We start from the raw sequence: 16352 nt of genomic DNA on the forward strand, positions 1-16352 counted from the left end.
CTCTTAAGCTTATTTTTTGGCAGTTTGTAAAACGATAACTCCGATTTCTTGCTAAATCTATGAGTACAGTCGATCACACAACAGCTCTTTCCCATTTTAGATGTTTTCCAGTTGCTCAAACTGAAAGTTTACGCTGCCACTCAGTCTTTCTGACACTCAGTGGGCGTAACCCGCTGTGAAGTCACATCTGTGACGTCATGCACATTCCCTCAATTAAAGGAGCATGAGGCTCCTTTTTAAGAAATGAAACTCTCTAGCGCCACCCTTCACCACGACGGCCGTTGGGGGCACTGCAGCCAACAGCGAAGCCGACACGGGAGAACGGGGAGAACGTGCATGCAGCGTCATGTGACGTCACATCCGCAGGAAAGCGCGGGAAATTCCAGCCCCACAATTGCAGCACATTTTGCAGCACACAGCCTGTTCAAGGCAACGGAGAGATACACTAGAGGGCTCATTCTTTTTGGTTTGGAACGCTTCATCTGACATTATTACTAGAAAACTTAAAACGTATACAAATTTTTTTCATAAATCCTGCCTCATTCTCCTTTAAATTAAATTAAATTCAACAACAGAAGTTGTCTCTAGGATCTTTCCAGAGATCCAGAACATGACCCCCATGACCCACACCACAATGTTGCTTATTGATTAATTGATTAACTGCTAATGTAAGCGATGCAAATAGTTTTACCACTCACAGATGTGAAATACTGGGTCATTCTCTGTCACGTATCGTGGATTGAGGACCCAGATGCAGGAGAGCGAGAGGCAGGAGTTCCAAAAAACAGGGTTTATTAACACAAAAAACAAGAACCAAAAACGCTGCAGAGCAGGATCTCCAGGGCAGAACAATAACAGGAATCCAAAAAGCTATGGGAGAACATGGAGGGAGCAAACAGTACGGAACGACCGGGAGCAAGGGAAAGACAAGACCAGATATACACAGGGGATAACGAGACACAGGTGTGAACAATCAGGGCAGATGGAAAACAGGCGGGGCAGAACAGAAACACAAACTGGGGGAGATGTCAAACACTGACAATTCTCTTCAATAAATGAATGACGAAGTGAGATATTTTTCATCTTTTTTTTTGTTTTGTTTGTTTTGATTGTTTTTTTTTTTTTTTTTTTTTTTTTGTATTGTTTGACAATACATTCATTTTGAATACATTAGAGATCGTTTAGATACCTAGTCCATATTCCAGATCAGTGGGTGGCGGTAATGCACCCGAAAGCTGTTTGCCAACCGCCAATAAAATCAAAAGAAGAAGAAGAAGAATATTTTTCATCTATTTTCATTCTTATTTAAGTTTTTTTTGTCATTTCTTCTGAGCAGAAACATATGTTTACAGATTTTAAAGCACTATTGTAATACAAAAACATTGAAATCACTGCCTGTGAGCTGTAACGCCCCTGCTTTCAGAGTGAGAAGCTAAAACAGTTTGGATGTTTAAGCATCTGCGTCCAGGTCTTTTTGGCAGAGGTAAGAAGGACAAATACAGCGGTTAGAGACTGAGCTGTGGCATTTGACAGCTCTCATGTTTAAACAAATGCTGCTGCTGTGCACCTTGAACCCTGACAGTGAGCCTGAGTCAGCGCTGGAAGAGAGAAATGTTCAGCCCTATTTTAAGCCTCTGCTCCACTTAGTTCACTCGGGGAGAGGAGCTCGGAGAGAATGAGAGAGGAGTTAGAGCAGAGTGAGATTCAGAGGGAATAAAAACAGTGATGAACTGAGACAGACGTGGAGAAGCTTGAGAAAAAGGAAATGGAGGGAGTGAATTAACAGGAATAATTACAATCAAAGGGAAATATTAAAGACAGGGGGGGAGATTTTTCAACCAAGCCGGGGAATGAGGACACAGGTTATCCCTCCAGCAGCTGAGCAGACAAAAAGTAGTGCCACTAAATGAACTTTCTTTGCCGTCAACTCTTGAGTGGAAAGTATATCAGCAAGCGTGAGAAGCTGTCAAATTGGGAGTCTTCCACTGCCAAACTGTCCCTTGTAACATTATTGTTCCCAATATAACCAGTACTGGAGTTGAGGGGGGATGAGGGGGGATGAGGGGGGGTTGCATCCCCCCTGAAATAAAAACGGTCCAAATCATCCCCCCTGTAAAACTGCCATCCCCCCTTTCCATCCCTTATGTCATTTCATCAATGAATGTGGTTTTACTGCTATTTCAACATTTAGAGTCATCACCAGAAAAATAACTTATTTGACAATTTTCACCTGTTTCAAGTACATTTTCACTTGAAATAAGTAGGAAAATCTGGCAGTGGGACAAGATTTATCTTCTCATTACAAGCAAAACAATCTTGTTCCACTGGCAGATTTTCTACTTATTTCATTTGAAAATCTACTTGAAACAGGTGAAAATTGTTGTTTTTTCCAGTGATGAGTCTTGTTTTAAGTGTAATGAGATTTTTTTACTAAAATAAGACATTTTAACTAGAAATAGGACAAATATTCTTGTTTAGATTTTGAGTTTTTGCAGTGATCCATTTTACTTATCCTGTGAAGGACAGAGTCATATTGATAAGTTCAGAAAAGTGTTTTTTATTGTTGTGTTTTGATGTATTTGATGTAAGCCCAGTGGATATTTAAAGCTTACAGAAGGCTGCATTTAACTGCTGCTATGTCATTCCTGCAGTATTTCTGCAGGTGTTTTGGTCACTGCTATTATTTGTAATATATTATATTATTTGTAATCAGCACAAATTATCTGTCCCCATATGATAAAATCCACCATCCCCCCTGATTTCTTTTTACAACTGGAGTACTGAATATAACAGCCCACATGTTCATGACTCCACAGGGGGGGGATCTGTTCGACGCCATCACCTCCACCAACAGATACACGGAGAGAGACGCCAGCGGCATGCTCTACAATCTGGCCAACGCCATCAAATACCTCCACAGCCTCAATATTGTGCACAGAGACATCAAACCAGAAAACCTGCTGGTGAGTTCACAAGCTCATATAACATGCCGCAGTGTGCCAACACCCCCCCACGCCTCCTGCCCCGCCCACATCCCATTTCCTGCTGCCTTTCTCAATGAACGATGAAGTATTATCACTCACTCTGAACTCTCATGGAGAGATGACTCACCCTGCCTTCACACCCCTGCAAACTCCCTGCGCTGATTGTCTTCCTCTTACTCCCATTCGCTGTGTTTATGTCTTTCAAATGATGCTCGGGTCAGGTTTGGGTTTAGAAATGTTCTACTCATCTGGGGGCAAGGCATGAGTTTCACAGCATATCCTGAAAAATGCCAGAAAGAATTCAGGGGGAAATTCCACCAAGCATCTATTACAACAGTAGTTGTCTCTATTAAAGCTGCTTTAAGGCAAGGCAGGTTTATTTGCACAATTCAACACAAGGTCATTCAAAGTATTTTACATCAACATTAAAAGTGGCAAGACTCAATTAAACAGTAAATAACAAATAAAATGATAAGAAAATAGGTAAAACAATAAAAAGTAAGGGCAGTAGATCCAGCAGGTACATCTCATTCTTACAATGGCAAGAATTACGTTTCTATACGATCAAAACGTACAAAGACCGGGTCAAATACAGTATTACAAAAGTAATCTGTAACAATTTGTACGGTGAATTAAACCAATTTGACAATTCTATGCCACAATGCCTGTTTCCAGGTCTTATTTCACACAACTGACCAGAATTATGTTTCTATACGGTCAAAACGTACAAAGACCGGGTCAAATACAGTATTACATAAGTAATCTGTGCCCATTCGTGCGGTGAATCAGACCAATTTGACAATTCTACGTCACAATGCCTGCAAAAGTCAACAACAGCAGCTGAACATACCATAACTCTGCTCCAATGTAAACATTTGCCACATAAGTGAGGGAGATTGTGAGAATCTGCACACGCAGCTGTGTGTTGGAGTCTTGTGCCACATTGGACAAAGTGGTAATGGAGGGTGAAGAGTCTGAGCCCGGGGCTTCTAAGCCATCAGTGGTGCGGCTGCATGGATGTGATATGAAGGTCAGGCAGGGCAGCAGGCGCACGTCAATTTGACAATTCTACGTCACAATGCCTGCATTCAGGGCTTATCCATAACTCTGCACGGATTTCAAAAATCGTGAGTATTTAATTTAAGAGTACGCTTAAATAACAAATAAGATGAAATAAAATGATAAGAAAAGAGGTAAAATAATAAAAAGCACAAGTTGTTAAAAAGTAAGGGCAGTAGAGTACAGCAGGTAAGTATTTAATTAAACAGTAATGTTTTTATCCTGATTTAAAGGATCTACAGTTGGAGCAGACCTCAGGTCTACAGGAAGTTTGTTCCACCGGTGAGGAGCAGAATAACTGAACGCTGCTGAACCTTGCTGGTTCTGGTTCTGGAACCACAACAAACCAGATCCAGATGAAGCTCAGGGGTCTGGGAGCTTCATAGGAACTAACAGATCCAGATGAAGCTCAGGGGTCTGGGAGCTTCATAGGAACTAACAGATCCAGCATGTATTTTGGTCCAAGACCATTCAGGTCTTTGTAGACCAGCAGTAAGATTTTAAACTCTATCCTTTGACTCACTGGAAGCCAGTGGAGCGATTTCATGACCGGTGTGATGTGATTCCACTTTTACTGAATTGTGAATTGTGTATTTTCTGTGTTAAGGTGTATGAACATGCAGATGGCAGCAAAAGCCTGAAACTGGGAGACTTCGGGTTGGCGACGGTGGTTGACGGACCCCTCTACACGGTCTGTGGGACCCCAACATATGTAGCACCTGAAATCATTGCTGAAACAGGGTAAGGAACGCTGCTGCACCGTTGAGTCCGCGTAGGCAAATCACCACTCCCTTAATTCAGTTTCAGTGGAGACTGCTCAGTCATATAAGGCTGGCTGCAGAGGAAATGACATTTTTATTAGGTGTATGTATTTTAAATGATTCTCTATCTTTGCCTTGAGCTAATGTGTGTTATTCCTCCAGGTATGGCCTTAAGGTAGACATCTGGGCAGCTGGAGTCATCACGTACATCCTACTGTGTGGTTTCCCACCATTTAGAGGGTGAGCTAACAAGAAAACTTCAGGTTTAGTGTGTTGGGTTCATTTTGGGCAACTTGTCCATTTTCATTTGTGTTGTATTAAATCACAATAACAGAGGGCGGGAGGACATTACACCCGTTTTAAAATCGCTGCATTGGTTCCCTGTGCGCTTCAGGGTTGATTTTAAGGTTCTTTTACTAGTTTTTAAGTGTTTTAATGCTCTTTTTTGTCTGCACTATGACCCTCGCGGACCCTGAGGTCCTCCGGCCTTTTAACCATACCAAAAGTTAGAACCAGGACACACGGGGAGGTTAATTCAGTTATTTTATAATCGGGGGGATTGTGGAACAGCCTCCTGGAGAACCTCAGGGCTGCAGGGAATGTTGATGTTTTTAAAAAGAGGCTCAAGACCCATCTCATTCATTCATTCAATTTTATTTATATAGCGTCTAATACAACAGATGTTGTCTCTAGACGCTTTCCAGAGATCCGCAGGAAAAGCGGAAAAAGATGTGCTGATCTCTGTAATCAGGCTTTTAACTGACTCATTTAACTCTTTATAACTTTCCATGCTCATCCCTATTTTTATTGGATCTTACTTTATTATCTCATTGTTTTATCTCAATGTTATATTTAAACGCTTTAGTCGTTATTTATGGTCTATTTCATACATTCTATTGTTTTATTCTCTTAGTTTCTAAAGTCTTGCTTTCTAGACCTACTTTTAGGATTTTTTTGTTATACTTTTAAACTCTTTTAGTGTGTATTTTAACCTCATAGCCTATCCTATCCTGCTTTGTCTACACCCATATTTGTATAGATGCGTACGTGCACTGCACCAGTAGATAGGGGGGGTGGGCATTAATTAGTTTTATGTTTGTGTATTGTTTTATGTAAAGCACTTTGTGCTGCATTCCATGCATGGAAGGTGCTATACAAATAAAGTTTCATTTGATTTGATTTGAACATCTTTTGTGTTTTTATCAGCTTTAAATTTGTAATTTAGATTTTTTTGCAACTGTTTGCAGGAGCAGTGACGACCAAGAAGCACTTTTTGATCAAATACTAATGGGACAGTTAGAGTTTCCTCTACCGTACTGGGACAACGTGTCAGAGACTGCCAAGGTGGATATCCTCCCTACACACGTGTCACGTTCTGAGCATTTTTATCTGGTTATACGGAGAGAAATTCATTGCTTTCTGCTGGTTCGTGCAGGAGTTGATTCGATCCATGTTAGAGGTGGAGGTGGACCAGAGGTACACGGCCCTGCAGGTGCTGGAGCACCCATGGGTCACTGTGAGTACGCTGTCACTGACCTCACGCAGAGCTTCAATCCTGTTCAGCTACAAAACAATGTTTGCCAAAAATGAATAATCATCTCTTCTCCTGTGCTTCCTACAGGATGAAGGTCTATGTGAGAATGAGCTCCAGCTGTCAGTTGCAGGGAAGATAAAGAAGCACTTCAACACCAGTCCGAGGGGCAACGACACCACTGCAGGAGTGTCAGTCATTTCTGTAAGTCAACCCAGAAAACACACGTTGCACGTAGAGCAGCTGCTTTTATTGGAAGGTAAACTGCTTGAGGCAAGGCAAGTTATTTGTATAGCACAATTCAACACAAGGTACTGTATTTTTAAGGCGCACCTAAAAGCCTTTAATTTTCTCAAAAACCGTCAGTGCGCCTTATAATGCAGTGCGCCTTATATATGATCATTACGGTAATTTCTGTTACTGTAGTCAGGGGGATTGTGGGTAATGTAGTTTGTGTCGCCGAAGTAACGGCGCTAAAAACGTCAGGAATCGTCACAGACGTTCAAGACAACAGCAGCGACGCTGACTCGTATCATGGCGACTTTGACGAGACGGAGCAAAGCTGGTTTTTATTTTGTTAATAAAGTTTGACATACGGTACTTTTCTTCTTTTTTTTTTTTTTGCATTTGCTGTAGGATTTTGTAGCATTTCCTGTAGCGCAGCTCCATCAGGTAGATACGTAACTCAACAAGCCAGTATAGTACGGTATTTTACCAGATATTTAGTACGACTTATAATGCGGTGCGCCTTATGGTGCGGAAAATACAGTAATTCAAAGTGCTTTACATCAACATTAAAAGCAGCAAGACACAATTAAACAGTAAATAACAAACACAATGAAATAAAATTATAAGAAAAGAGGTAAAATAATAAAAAGCACAAGTTGTTAATAATAAGGGCAGTAGATACAGCAGGTAAGTATTTAATTAAACAGTAATGTTTTTATCCTGATTTAAAGGATCTACAGTTGGAGCAGACCTCAGGTCTACAGGAAGTTTGTTCCACCGGTGAGGAGCAGAATAACTGAACGCTGCCTCACCTTGCTGGTTCTGGTTCTGGAACCACAACAAACCAGATCCAGATGAAGCTCAGGGTCTGGGAGCTTCATAGGGACTAACAGATCCAGATGAAGCTCAGGGGTCTGGGAGCTTCATAGGAACTAACAGATCAACCATGTATTTTGGTCCAAGACCATTCAGGTCTTTGTAGACCAGCAGTAAGATTTTAAACTATATCCTTTGACTCACTGGAAGCCAGTGTAGTGATGTCATGACCGGTGTAATGTGGTCCAGTTTCCTGGTGTTTGTAAGGACTCTGTATCAGTGTTCTGGATCAGCTGCAGCTGCCTGATTGATTTCTTGTTAAGGCCTGTAAAGATGCAATAATCCAACCTACTGAAAATGAATGCATGAATAAGTTTTTCCATGTCTTGTTTAGACAGAAAACCCTTAATTGAAGGAGAGATGTGCTGTTCTACTAAACTTTCCTTGCTAATTCACTCTGCCTCTCGAGACAGAGCCAGTTTTTCTGAGTGAAGTCCCCACACGAAACAGCGTTTGGATTGATTGTGCTGCCTTTTCTGTTTGCTCAGCTGGATGACAGCTTTTCTATGCAGAGATCTGGGTCGTTGGATTTCTACCAGCACCCGGCCATGTACTGGATAAGGTACGCCAGGTTTCCATGGAGACACAGGAGGGGTCGCAAACCAGCTAGAAATGAAGCTCAAATAATGTCCCTGGAGGCCTTTCCCGAGTGCTGCCCTGCTGCATGCTGCTTGGCTTTGTGCTTCCTCCCCTTCTTCCCTTCCTCATTGCCAGGACCCATTTTTTTACCTGCATTTGTTTGTGACCCTGTCATATGTTGTGTGGCCTGGATTTCTCATTGTGCTTATAAGAGAATGCATGAAATGCAGAAATTAAAGTGATGAGGACACCGAACTTTATGATTTGACCGTTTAACGTTAGCTACCCAAAAATCCAACATTACCTGATACAAAATAGGAACCGCAAATCCACGTTTCGGTGCCTGGAATCCAGTTGTTTCTGTGAATTGCAGCGATCCATTTGTCTCTCTTAAGCTTATTTTTCAGCAGTCTGTAAAACGATAACTCCGATTTCTTGCTAAATCTATGAGTACAGTCGATCGCACAACAGCTCTTTCCCATTTTAGATGTTTTCCAGTTGCTCAAACTGAAAGTTTACGCTGACACTCAGTCTTTCTGACACTCAGTCTTTCTGACACTCAGTCTTTCTGACACTCAGTGGGCGAAACCCGCTGTGAAGTCGCATCTGTGACGTCATGCACATTCCCTCTATACGTGTCTATTTTTGCTTAATAATTCCCCCTTGTGCCTTGTGAGCATGTGCATAGATTGTATTGACTTACCCAACATGCCACACAAGGATCTCCTCCTAACGTTCTCCTGTGCTTCCCTCCACCAGGCCCCCCCTCTTGATAAGGAGGGGCAGGTTCTCGGATGAGGACGCCACCCGGATGTGAAGCCGGCATCCTTGCAGACGATCCAGACTGTGAATACAAAAATCACAACAAACCCACGACGCGCGGAGCCTCCCGGTTGCCTCCCCGGCCTGCCCCACGCCCCCCCTTTCTGATGACCCCTGACCCTTGCTCTGACACCTCCCCAGACCGCAGACCACAGTCCTCCGTCCGACTCCAATGACATCTCCATCAGCTCAGCAAGCACCATCACCTTCTAGAGAGCAGAGGAGGAGGAGGAGGAGGAGGAGGAGGAGGAGGAGGAGGAGGAGGAGGAAGAGGAGGAGGAGGAGGAGGAGGAGGAGGAGGAGGAGGAGGAGGAAGAGGAGGAAGAGGAGGAGAAGCAAAAGGGGGGAGAATCCTCATCCAGCTCCTCCCTTTTCCTGGAGGAGGAGGAAGAGGAGTCATCCCCACGTCTCAAGCTGGGGATGAACAACAGAGATGCGTGGAGAGAAAAAATAAAATAAAAAAAAAAGCAAAGGAATTCTAAAATTCCACGATTCCATCTCTCCAAACGTGGAGGAAAAGATCGATAAAGGTGGGGTGGATGAGCAAAAAAGTGAAAGACAACAGAAAAATTGAGAGAAGGACTGAGAGTGGCAAAGCAAAAGATGGCTCAGAAGGAGGGGAAATGTGAAAGACCTTTTCCTTTCAACATCCTCTCATGTGAGCCGCTTGACTTTCAGCGATGATCCGGGCTGAACACGGAAACGCAGCTCCTCGTGGCAATATGAGAATACGGACCAATATGTTCATGTTTTATTGAACCTTATTTACTCATTCTTGATTCACCACATTTTTTGATAATGTATCTCCGTTTTTTCATAGATCAAGAACAAGTTGGGTTTTTTTGTTGACTTGTCTTAAGAGTTCGGGTGGGATTAAAATAACAGAAAAGTGCATAGAAGTAGAAGTCAGAGAGGTGTAAACTAGGATGTTGTAGATTTGATGAACAATATCATATTGGAAAATCAGAGCTACAGTAGAAAAAAGTTATTGCAAAAAAGGTGTTCCTTTGAAGAAAATGTTAGTGACGTTGCCTTCCTGTGACGCTGGATTGCAGTATTACAGTTTACATTTACACAGACTGCTCTTAAGACCATAATGGTGCATTTTATCACTACCTGTTGTTGGCTTCAAATTTGTGGCACGTCAAAAACAAAAAAAACACTCAGCAGCATCCAGGTGCTTGTAGCAAACTTGATATCTTTTCCTCACACATTCTTACTGTGTGCCGACACGTCATTAGTCTTCATTTTTATCAACACCACATGTAGAACTCATCAACATGTCCCAGCAGTAAATAACGGTATAAGGGCCTGATTTACTAAGATCCTAAATAAGAGTACTAAATTGCGTGTGCACTGAAAAAGTTTGCACGTGCTGTTGTTGTGTGTTTTGCGGGTGATCAGCTAAGAATGCTTGCGCAATTGATAACAGGTGCAAACCGCAGTATTTAAATGAGGTGTTGCGTGTCTTACGGTTTGCGCCATGGAGAGTTTGGATGGAAAGCAGGATAGTCGCAAGCGCAAAATGAAATTTGACGATTTGGAGTTAGAGATATTAGTGGAAGAGGCAAATAAACACATTCATGAACTACAGCAAAGAAATATAAACATTACCAAAAGAAACGCAATATCGGAGAAAATCTGCGATAGAATAAATGCAGTTGGTAAGACAAAAAGAACGGCAGATGAGGTTAAAAGAAGGTGGCAAGATATAAGGCGAAGAACTAAAGAAAAAGTGGCCTTTAATAAAACTTGTGCAACCATTTTTAAAATAGCATGCAGCAGAATAAAGACTCTCTCTCGGCGTATTCTTTGATTTTGGCGATGTCGCCTCCTTGCCACAATAACAGCAGCCATCGGTGCGTAATGCTGGGCAGATTAGCACCTTCCTTTCGAACATATTAAATACAGACGCAATCACAATCCCCGCAATTACTTTCAGGCTTGGTAAATCTCATTGCGCGTGGTAAATGAACCTATTTGCATCTTCCCCTCCCAGTATTTTGCGATTTCTGGCGGGTACGCCCCATATTGATTATTCATCAGGGCAAAAGTACTAAATGAACAGCGTGTGCTATTTTGCTCATTTGAGAGACGCAGTCCTCTTTGCACGCTGTTAGTAGATCAGCTTGCACATTGGTTTGCGGGTGCTGTCAAGTTTGCACACGTTTTTACGCACGCAAACCTTTAGTAAATCAGGCCCTAAGTGTTGGAGTTCAGCTTTCCCTTCCTACAGATTTGGAGATGTGTTTTGGAGGTGTACAAAGTCATGAGGGCTGTCTATTTGCACAACGGTACTGCAGTCTGGGTGCAGTCAAACGGGACAGAGAGAACGGACGTTTCGGAAAAACCAGCAGCACTCGTGCAAAAAGCAGTAAAGACGAAAGGGTGGAGGACTTATTTGAGCTCTGTAAAACCTCATTCATGGCTTCATTTGTTCAGATGAAAGCATGACAGACATACAGTAGCCTATTCTTACGAAAACAAAGAGTTTAGTGATTAAGTATTCTGTATATGTTATGTAAATAACAATTTTATTTATTTTGATAGTCCACAATACAGTATATTTCTTTACTAGTGGTACATCTTTGAGGGTTTACAAAAAATTTTGGAAAAAAAGGGTCATGTGTAACAGTCAGTAAGCATTGTCGAAGAAAAAAAAAAAGATAATGATAATCTAGAGAACACCAATTTAGAATGGAAAAAAGAGGTTGATGTTCTTCTACCTGGATTAAATGAAGAGAATAGGAGACGGGGACTTTTTGCTCCAACATGAATACTGGAAATGATGTCACTTTTTGTGCAAAATCAGCCCGTAATGTGATTTAATAATGTGAGGCGAGATGGAGTGAGAGAAATACAGAGCAGCCTCTGTGTTGTTTTATTTCTCTTTCTTTTCTTTGCAGATCTGACTGCAGTGGATGCACTCATCGAAAGTTTTTGTATTTATCGTCTCCGTCACACAGACACGATTAAAGTGCTGCAGACCAGAATTAATTTGTCGTGCTGTTGAAATCCAAATATCTCTGGCACATGTGGTTTACCAAAGTGGTCTCACAGCTGCACCACCGCATTAGTCTGTTCCAAATACTACTACCTGTACCTCTGTTTAACAATGGTCTATCAATAACAATAGTAATAATTAAAACATGTTTCAAAAACTAATTCTGGGGTCTTTTTTTTATCATTTTCTACATGCAAGCCTTTTATTTTAACTCATAAATGAAGACCAGTACCACCACAGCCTTTTGGTTTTTAATTCCTATTCAGTGGAACCTGACTGAAATGATCCCTGATATGTTTTAATGAAACCCAATTCCAGTAGAAGTAGGGTTCTGAAAATGTGGTGCTTGAAAGGTGTTCAGGATGCAAGTGGGATGAAGAGGGAAATACTGAAGGGTGAAAAAACTGATGACAGCAATATAAAAAACCTGGTATGACGATCCTGAAGGATATGCTTCAAGTTTACAAGAATTCCCGGACGTCTTAGCTGCATGAATATCTCCCTGTTCCAGAAATAATAATTAAAGCAATAATAATTAACACTGCAAGCAGTGATGAACGGGCCCTCGCACTCATGGCCACCGGCCATCGGTCATGGCGCCAAGAGACTTTTCTTTAAGTTGTGCCATGATACAGGTGTGTACCGATTTTAGTGCATGTACGTCAAACCGTATTGTGGGGCTTGAGGCACAAAGTTTTCCGGGGGGCGCTGTTGAGCCATTAGGCCACGCCCATTAATGCAAACCATTAAATATCAAATTTATCGCCAGGCCTGGCTTGTGTGCAAAATTTGGTGACTTTTGGGGCACGATTAGGGGGGCAAAAAGGCCCTCCTTTCGTCAGAAGAAAAAAAAAAAAAATTCCTACAGATACAATAGGGCCTTCGCACTGTAAGTGCTCGGGCCCTAATAAAAAGTCATTCCGTTTAACATTTAGATATAAATAAAACAGGTCAGTCGACTACCAAAGTAATTGCATGTTCCAACTTTGAAAAGGCAATAATTCCATTGAACAGTGTCAAAACTTACTGCACATTGGTTATACATACAGTAGGTGCTTGACCTGAGACAAAAGAAAAAGAAATAGATGAAGAAAGAATGGCTGCATCTTCCTGTCTCCCGACAGGGTGGGAAGGATCATGTTTATTTAGATAAAACCAGCAGTTACTGTAAGTGCAATAAAACCCCCACCAAGAAGAAGCCAGTCTTCCAGTTCACCTACACACACTACACTACACCAGTTATGCCCGGATCACACAATAGTGTCGCTTTATCACATTTGTCAATCCGTTGATATGATTCATGTCATATCTGAAACCAAGACAATCACTGACATGTCAAGAGCCAAGACCTGCATGACAAAAAATAAAAGGAAAAAAAGTCTGCTTTACATAATCCGGTTAAAGATAAACAGACACACAAATAACTCTGATATGGGACAGGGAAGCATCTGTACATGGGGCTTAAAACGGCTTGTTCATATGTTGACGTGTTTCTGAGCAAAACGCTGACGCCCACACGCCCTCTAACGTTCACTAGTGTCTGAGTGTGTAAGGGGTTGAGAAAAAATGTAGAACTTTAAATGAAGAAGTGTACCGGTATGAGGGTGTAGAGGCCAAAGAACAGTTCATAGTTAGTAACAGTTGACATGATTAAAAATGTGTTACATAAGTTCATGATATAGAATTACATATACAGTACATAATATGTGTTAAAAAGATACATTATTTCATTTGGAATTTCATAGAGCAGTTAAAATATTAAAAGTATACTAGAATTCATGTGTTTATGTATGTGATTTGGAATATATGGACAAAAGGGGGTTAATGTACAACTGAGGGTGTTATTGCTGAAATACCAACGCTGGCCATGGAATATTTGATTGCAGTTTTGGTTATGTTTGTCTTCTGAATCTTGCTACGTCAACTTTGATCGTTACATTTCAGAAAGCACCTCAGTCCCCTTCATGATCGGCTTCTAGAGAAGAAAAAACAGAAGTGTGGAAGGTGCAGAGATGATCCCAGCTCAGGGAAGTGCCTGCGCCAGCAGTGCATCCTCAGGAGACACGCTGGATGTATCTGTGGGCAAGCTGGCCTGCAAGCTACACCACAAAGTATCTCCAATCACGCAGAATCACTTGAGGCATGAAGAGAAAGGTGAGAGCCTCGGAGGGATGGGATCTGACACCATCTGCACTTTGGTGGTAATTTTAGCAGATTTGAGACATTGGCACAGACAGATGGCAAGATGGGGAGAAGTTGAGTGCAACTGTTTTCTCACATTATTTTGGGTCTATGTGTGCATGTACACTCAGCTGGGGCTGTCACATCATCTCTGAATGCAGTTAAGTGATGACAATATCCCGTTAAATGCACATGCAATGCCCAGCTACACTCCACACTAGCGGGAAAGCATGCCTTTCTTTTATGAGATTTCATAGATTCCTTCACTCTGTTGCTGCTCTTTAATCATTTGTGACGCCCCTTGACAATTTCAATGAAATGTATTTCAGTATGGCTTCCAGTGAGTCAAAGGATAGAGTTTAAAATCTTCATGCTGGTCTGCAAAGACCTGAATGGTCTTGGACCAAAATCCATGGTTGATCTGTTAGTTCCTATGAAGCTCCCAGACCCCTGAGCTTCATCTGGATCTGTTAGTTCCTATGAAGCTCTCAGACCCCTGAGCTTCATCTGGATCTGGTTTGTTGTGGTTCCAGAACCAGAACCAAGCAAGGTGAGGCAGCGTTCAGTTATTCTGCTCCTCACCGGTGGAACAAACTTCCTGTAGACCTGAGGTCTGCTCCAACTGTAGATCCTTTAAATCAGGATAAAAACATTACTGTTTAATTAAATACTTACCTGCTGTACTCTACTGCCCTTACTTTTTAACAACTTGTAATTTTTATTATTTTACCTCTTTTCTTATCATTTCTTTCTTATGCATTGATTGCATTGCATGCAAAGTTTGGTGACTTTTGCGGCACGTTTAGGGGGGCAAAAAATACGGTGGCCGACAAGGGCCAAACGCACTGCAACGGCCTAATGCGTCTCAGTTAAACAGGAAAACGGCTTCAAGTACAGAAACGATATAAATTCACAAACTCAAAACGAGGTACAAAAAGAGGAATGTGGTGCAAATGAAAAAACCTGCTGCAAAAAACAAAGTCAAATGCAGCATCATCAAACACACTGCAAATAGAGAAACGATGCAAAGCACAAAACCATATAAAACAAGAAACCATCTTCAAAAGAAAAACGATTCATTTTTTGCAGAACAAAAAGTACATTTTGAATCGATATTTCTTTTGTACGACGGAGAGGGCCAAACTAAGACAAAAAAAATGTGAAATTGCGAGAATAAAGTCGTAAAATTATGAGAATAAAATCAAAACCTAATGTTGCGAGAATAAAGTTGTAATATTATTAGAATAAAGTCCTAATATTACGAGAATAAAGTCATAGCCTAATGTTGCGAGAATAAAGTCGTAATATTACGAGAATAAAGTCGTAATATTATGAGAATAAAGTCGTAATATTACGAGAATAAAGTCGTTATATTACGAGAATAAAGTCAAAACCTAATGTTGCGAGAATAAAGTTGTAATCTTATGAGAATAAAGTCGTAATATTACGAGAATAAAGTTGTAATATTACAAGAATAAAGTCGTAATATTATGAGAATAAAGTTGTAATATTACGAGAATAAAGTCGTAATATTATGAGAATAAAGTTGTAATATTACGAGAATAAAGTCGTAATATTACGAGAATAAAGTCGTAATATTACGAGAATAAAGTCCTAATATTACGAGAATAAAGTCGTAATATTATGAGAATAAAGTCGTAATAATATGAGAATAAAGTTGTAATAATATGAGAATAAAGTCGTAATATTATGAGAATAAAGTCGTAATAATATGAGAATAAAGTCGTAATAATATGAGAATAAAGTCGTAATATTATAAGAATAAAGTCGTAATATTACGAGAATAAAGTCGTAATATTATGAGAATAAAGTCGTAATATTATGAGAATAAAGTCGTAATATTACGAGAATAAAGTCGTAATATTACGAGAATAAAGTTGTAATAATATGAGAATAAAGTCGTAATATTATGAGAATAAAGTCGTAATATTATAAGAATAAAGTCGTAATATTATGAGAATAAAGTCGTAATATTATGAGAATAAAGTCGTAATATTATGAGAATAAAGTCGTAATATTATGAGAATAAAGTCGTAATAATATGAGAATAAAGTCGTAAAATTACAAGAATAAAGTCATATTGTTGTTCAATAAAGTCGTAATATTACGACTTTATTCTCGTAACATTAGGCTATGACTTTATTCTCGTAATTTTACGACTTAATTTTCGTAATTTTTGTCTTAGTTTGGCCCTAATACTCCGTCGTATTTTTTAATCTTTTTACAATGTGAATATTTGTCCATTATCCTCTTTGAGAGTTTGTATATTTTCAATAAAGTTTTGTTTAAAAAAACAAAAAGGAAAA

At 40.4% G+C, this 16352-nt stretch overlaps 1 protein-coding gene across 2 annotated transcripts in view; it reads left to right on the plus strand.

Moving 5' to 3' along the window:
• LOC133459552 (serine/threonine-protein kinase DCLK1-like) overlaps positions 1 to 9054 on the plus strand; it is an 85582-nt gene extending 76528 nt beyond the window's left edge. For both annotated transcript variants that reach the window (XM_061739618.1, XM_061739617.1), the window contains 8 exons: positions 2817 to 2963; positions 4651 to 4784; positions 4967 to 5044; positions 6052 to 6148; positions 6240 to 6320; positions 6426 to 6539; positions 7928 to 8001; positions 8778 to 9054. In XM_061739618.1, the coding sequence (XP_061595602.1) occupies positions 2817 to 2963; positions 4651 to 4784; positions 4967 to 5044; positions 6052 to 6148; positions 6240 to 6320; positions 6426 to 6539; positions 7928 to 8001; positions 8778 to 8835 (783 nt within the window). In that variant the 3' untranslated portion in view covers positions 8836 to 9054. The remainder of the gene's footprint in view (positions 1 to 2816; positions 2964 to 4650; positions 4785 to 4966; positions 5045 to 6051; positions 6149 to 6239; positions 6321 to 6425; positions 6540 to 7927; positions 8002 to 8777) is intronic.
• The last annotated feature ends 7298 nt before the right edge of the window (positions 9055 to 16352 follow it).

The sequence above is a fragment of the Cololabis saira genome, chromosome 14, assembly GCF_033807715.1.
Source record: "Cololabis saira isolate AMF1-May2022 chromosome 14, fColSai1.1, whole genome shotgun sequence".
NCBI lineage: Eukaryota > Metazoa > Chordata > Actinopteri > Beloniformes > Belonidae > Cololabis > Cololabis saira.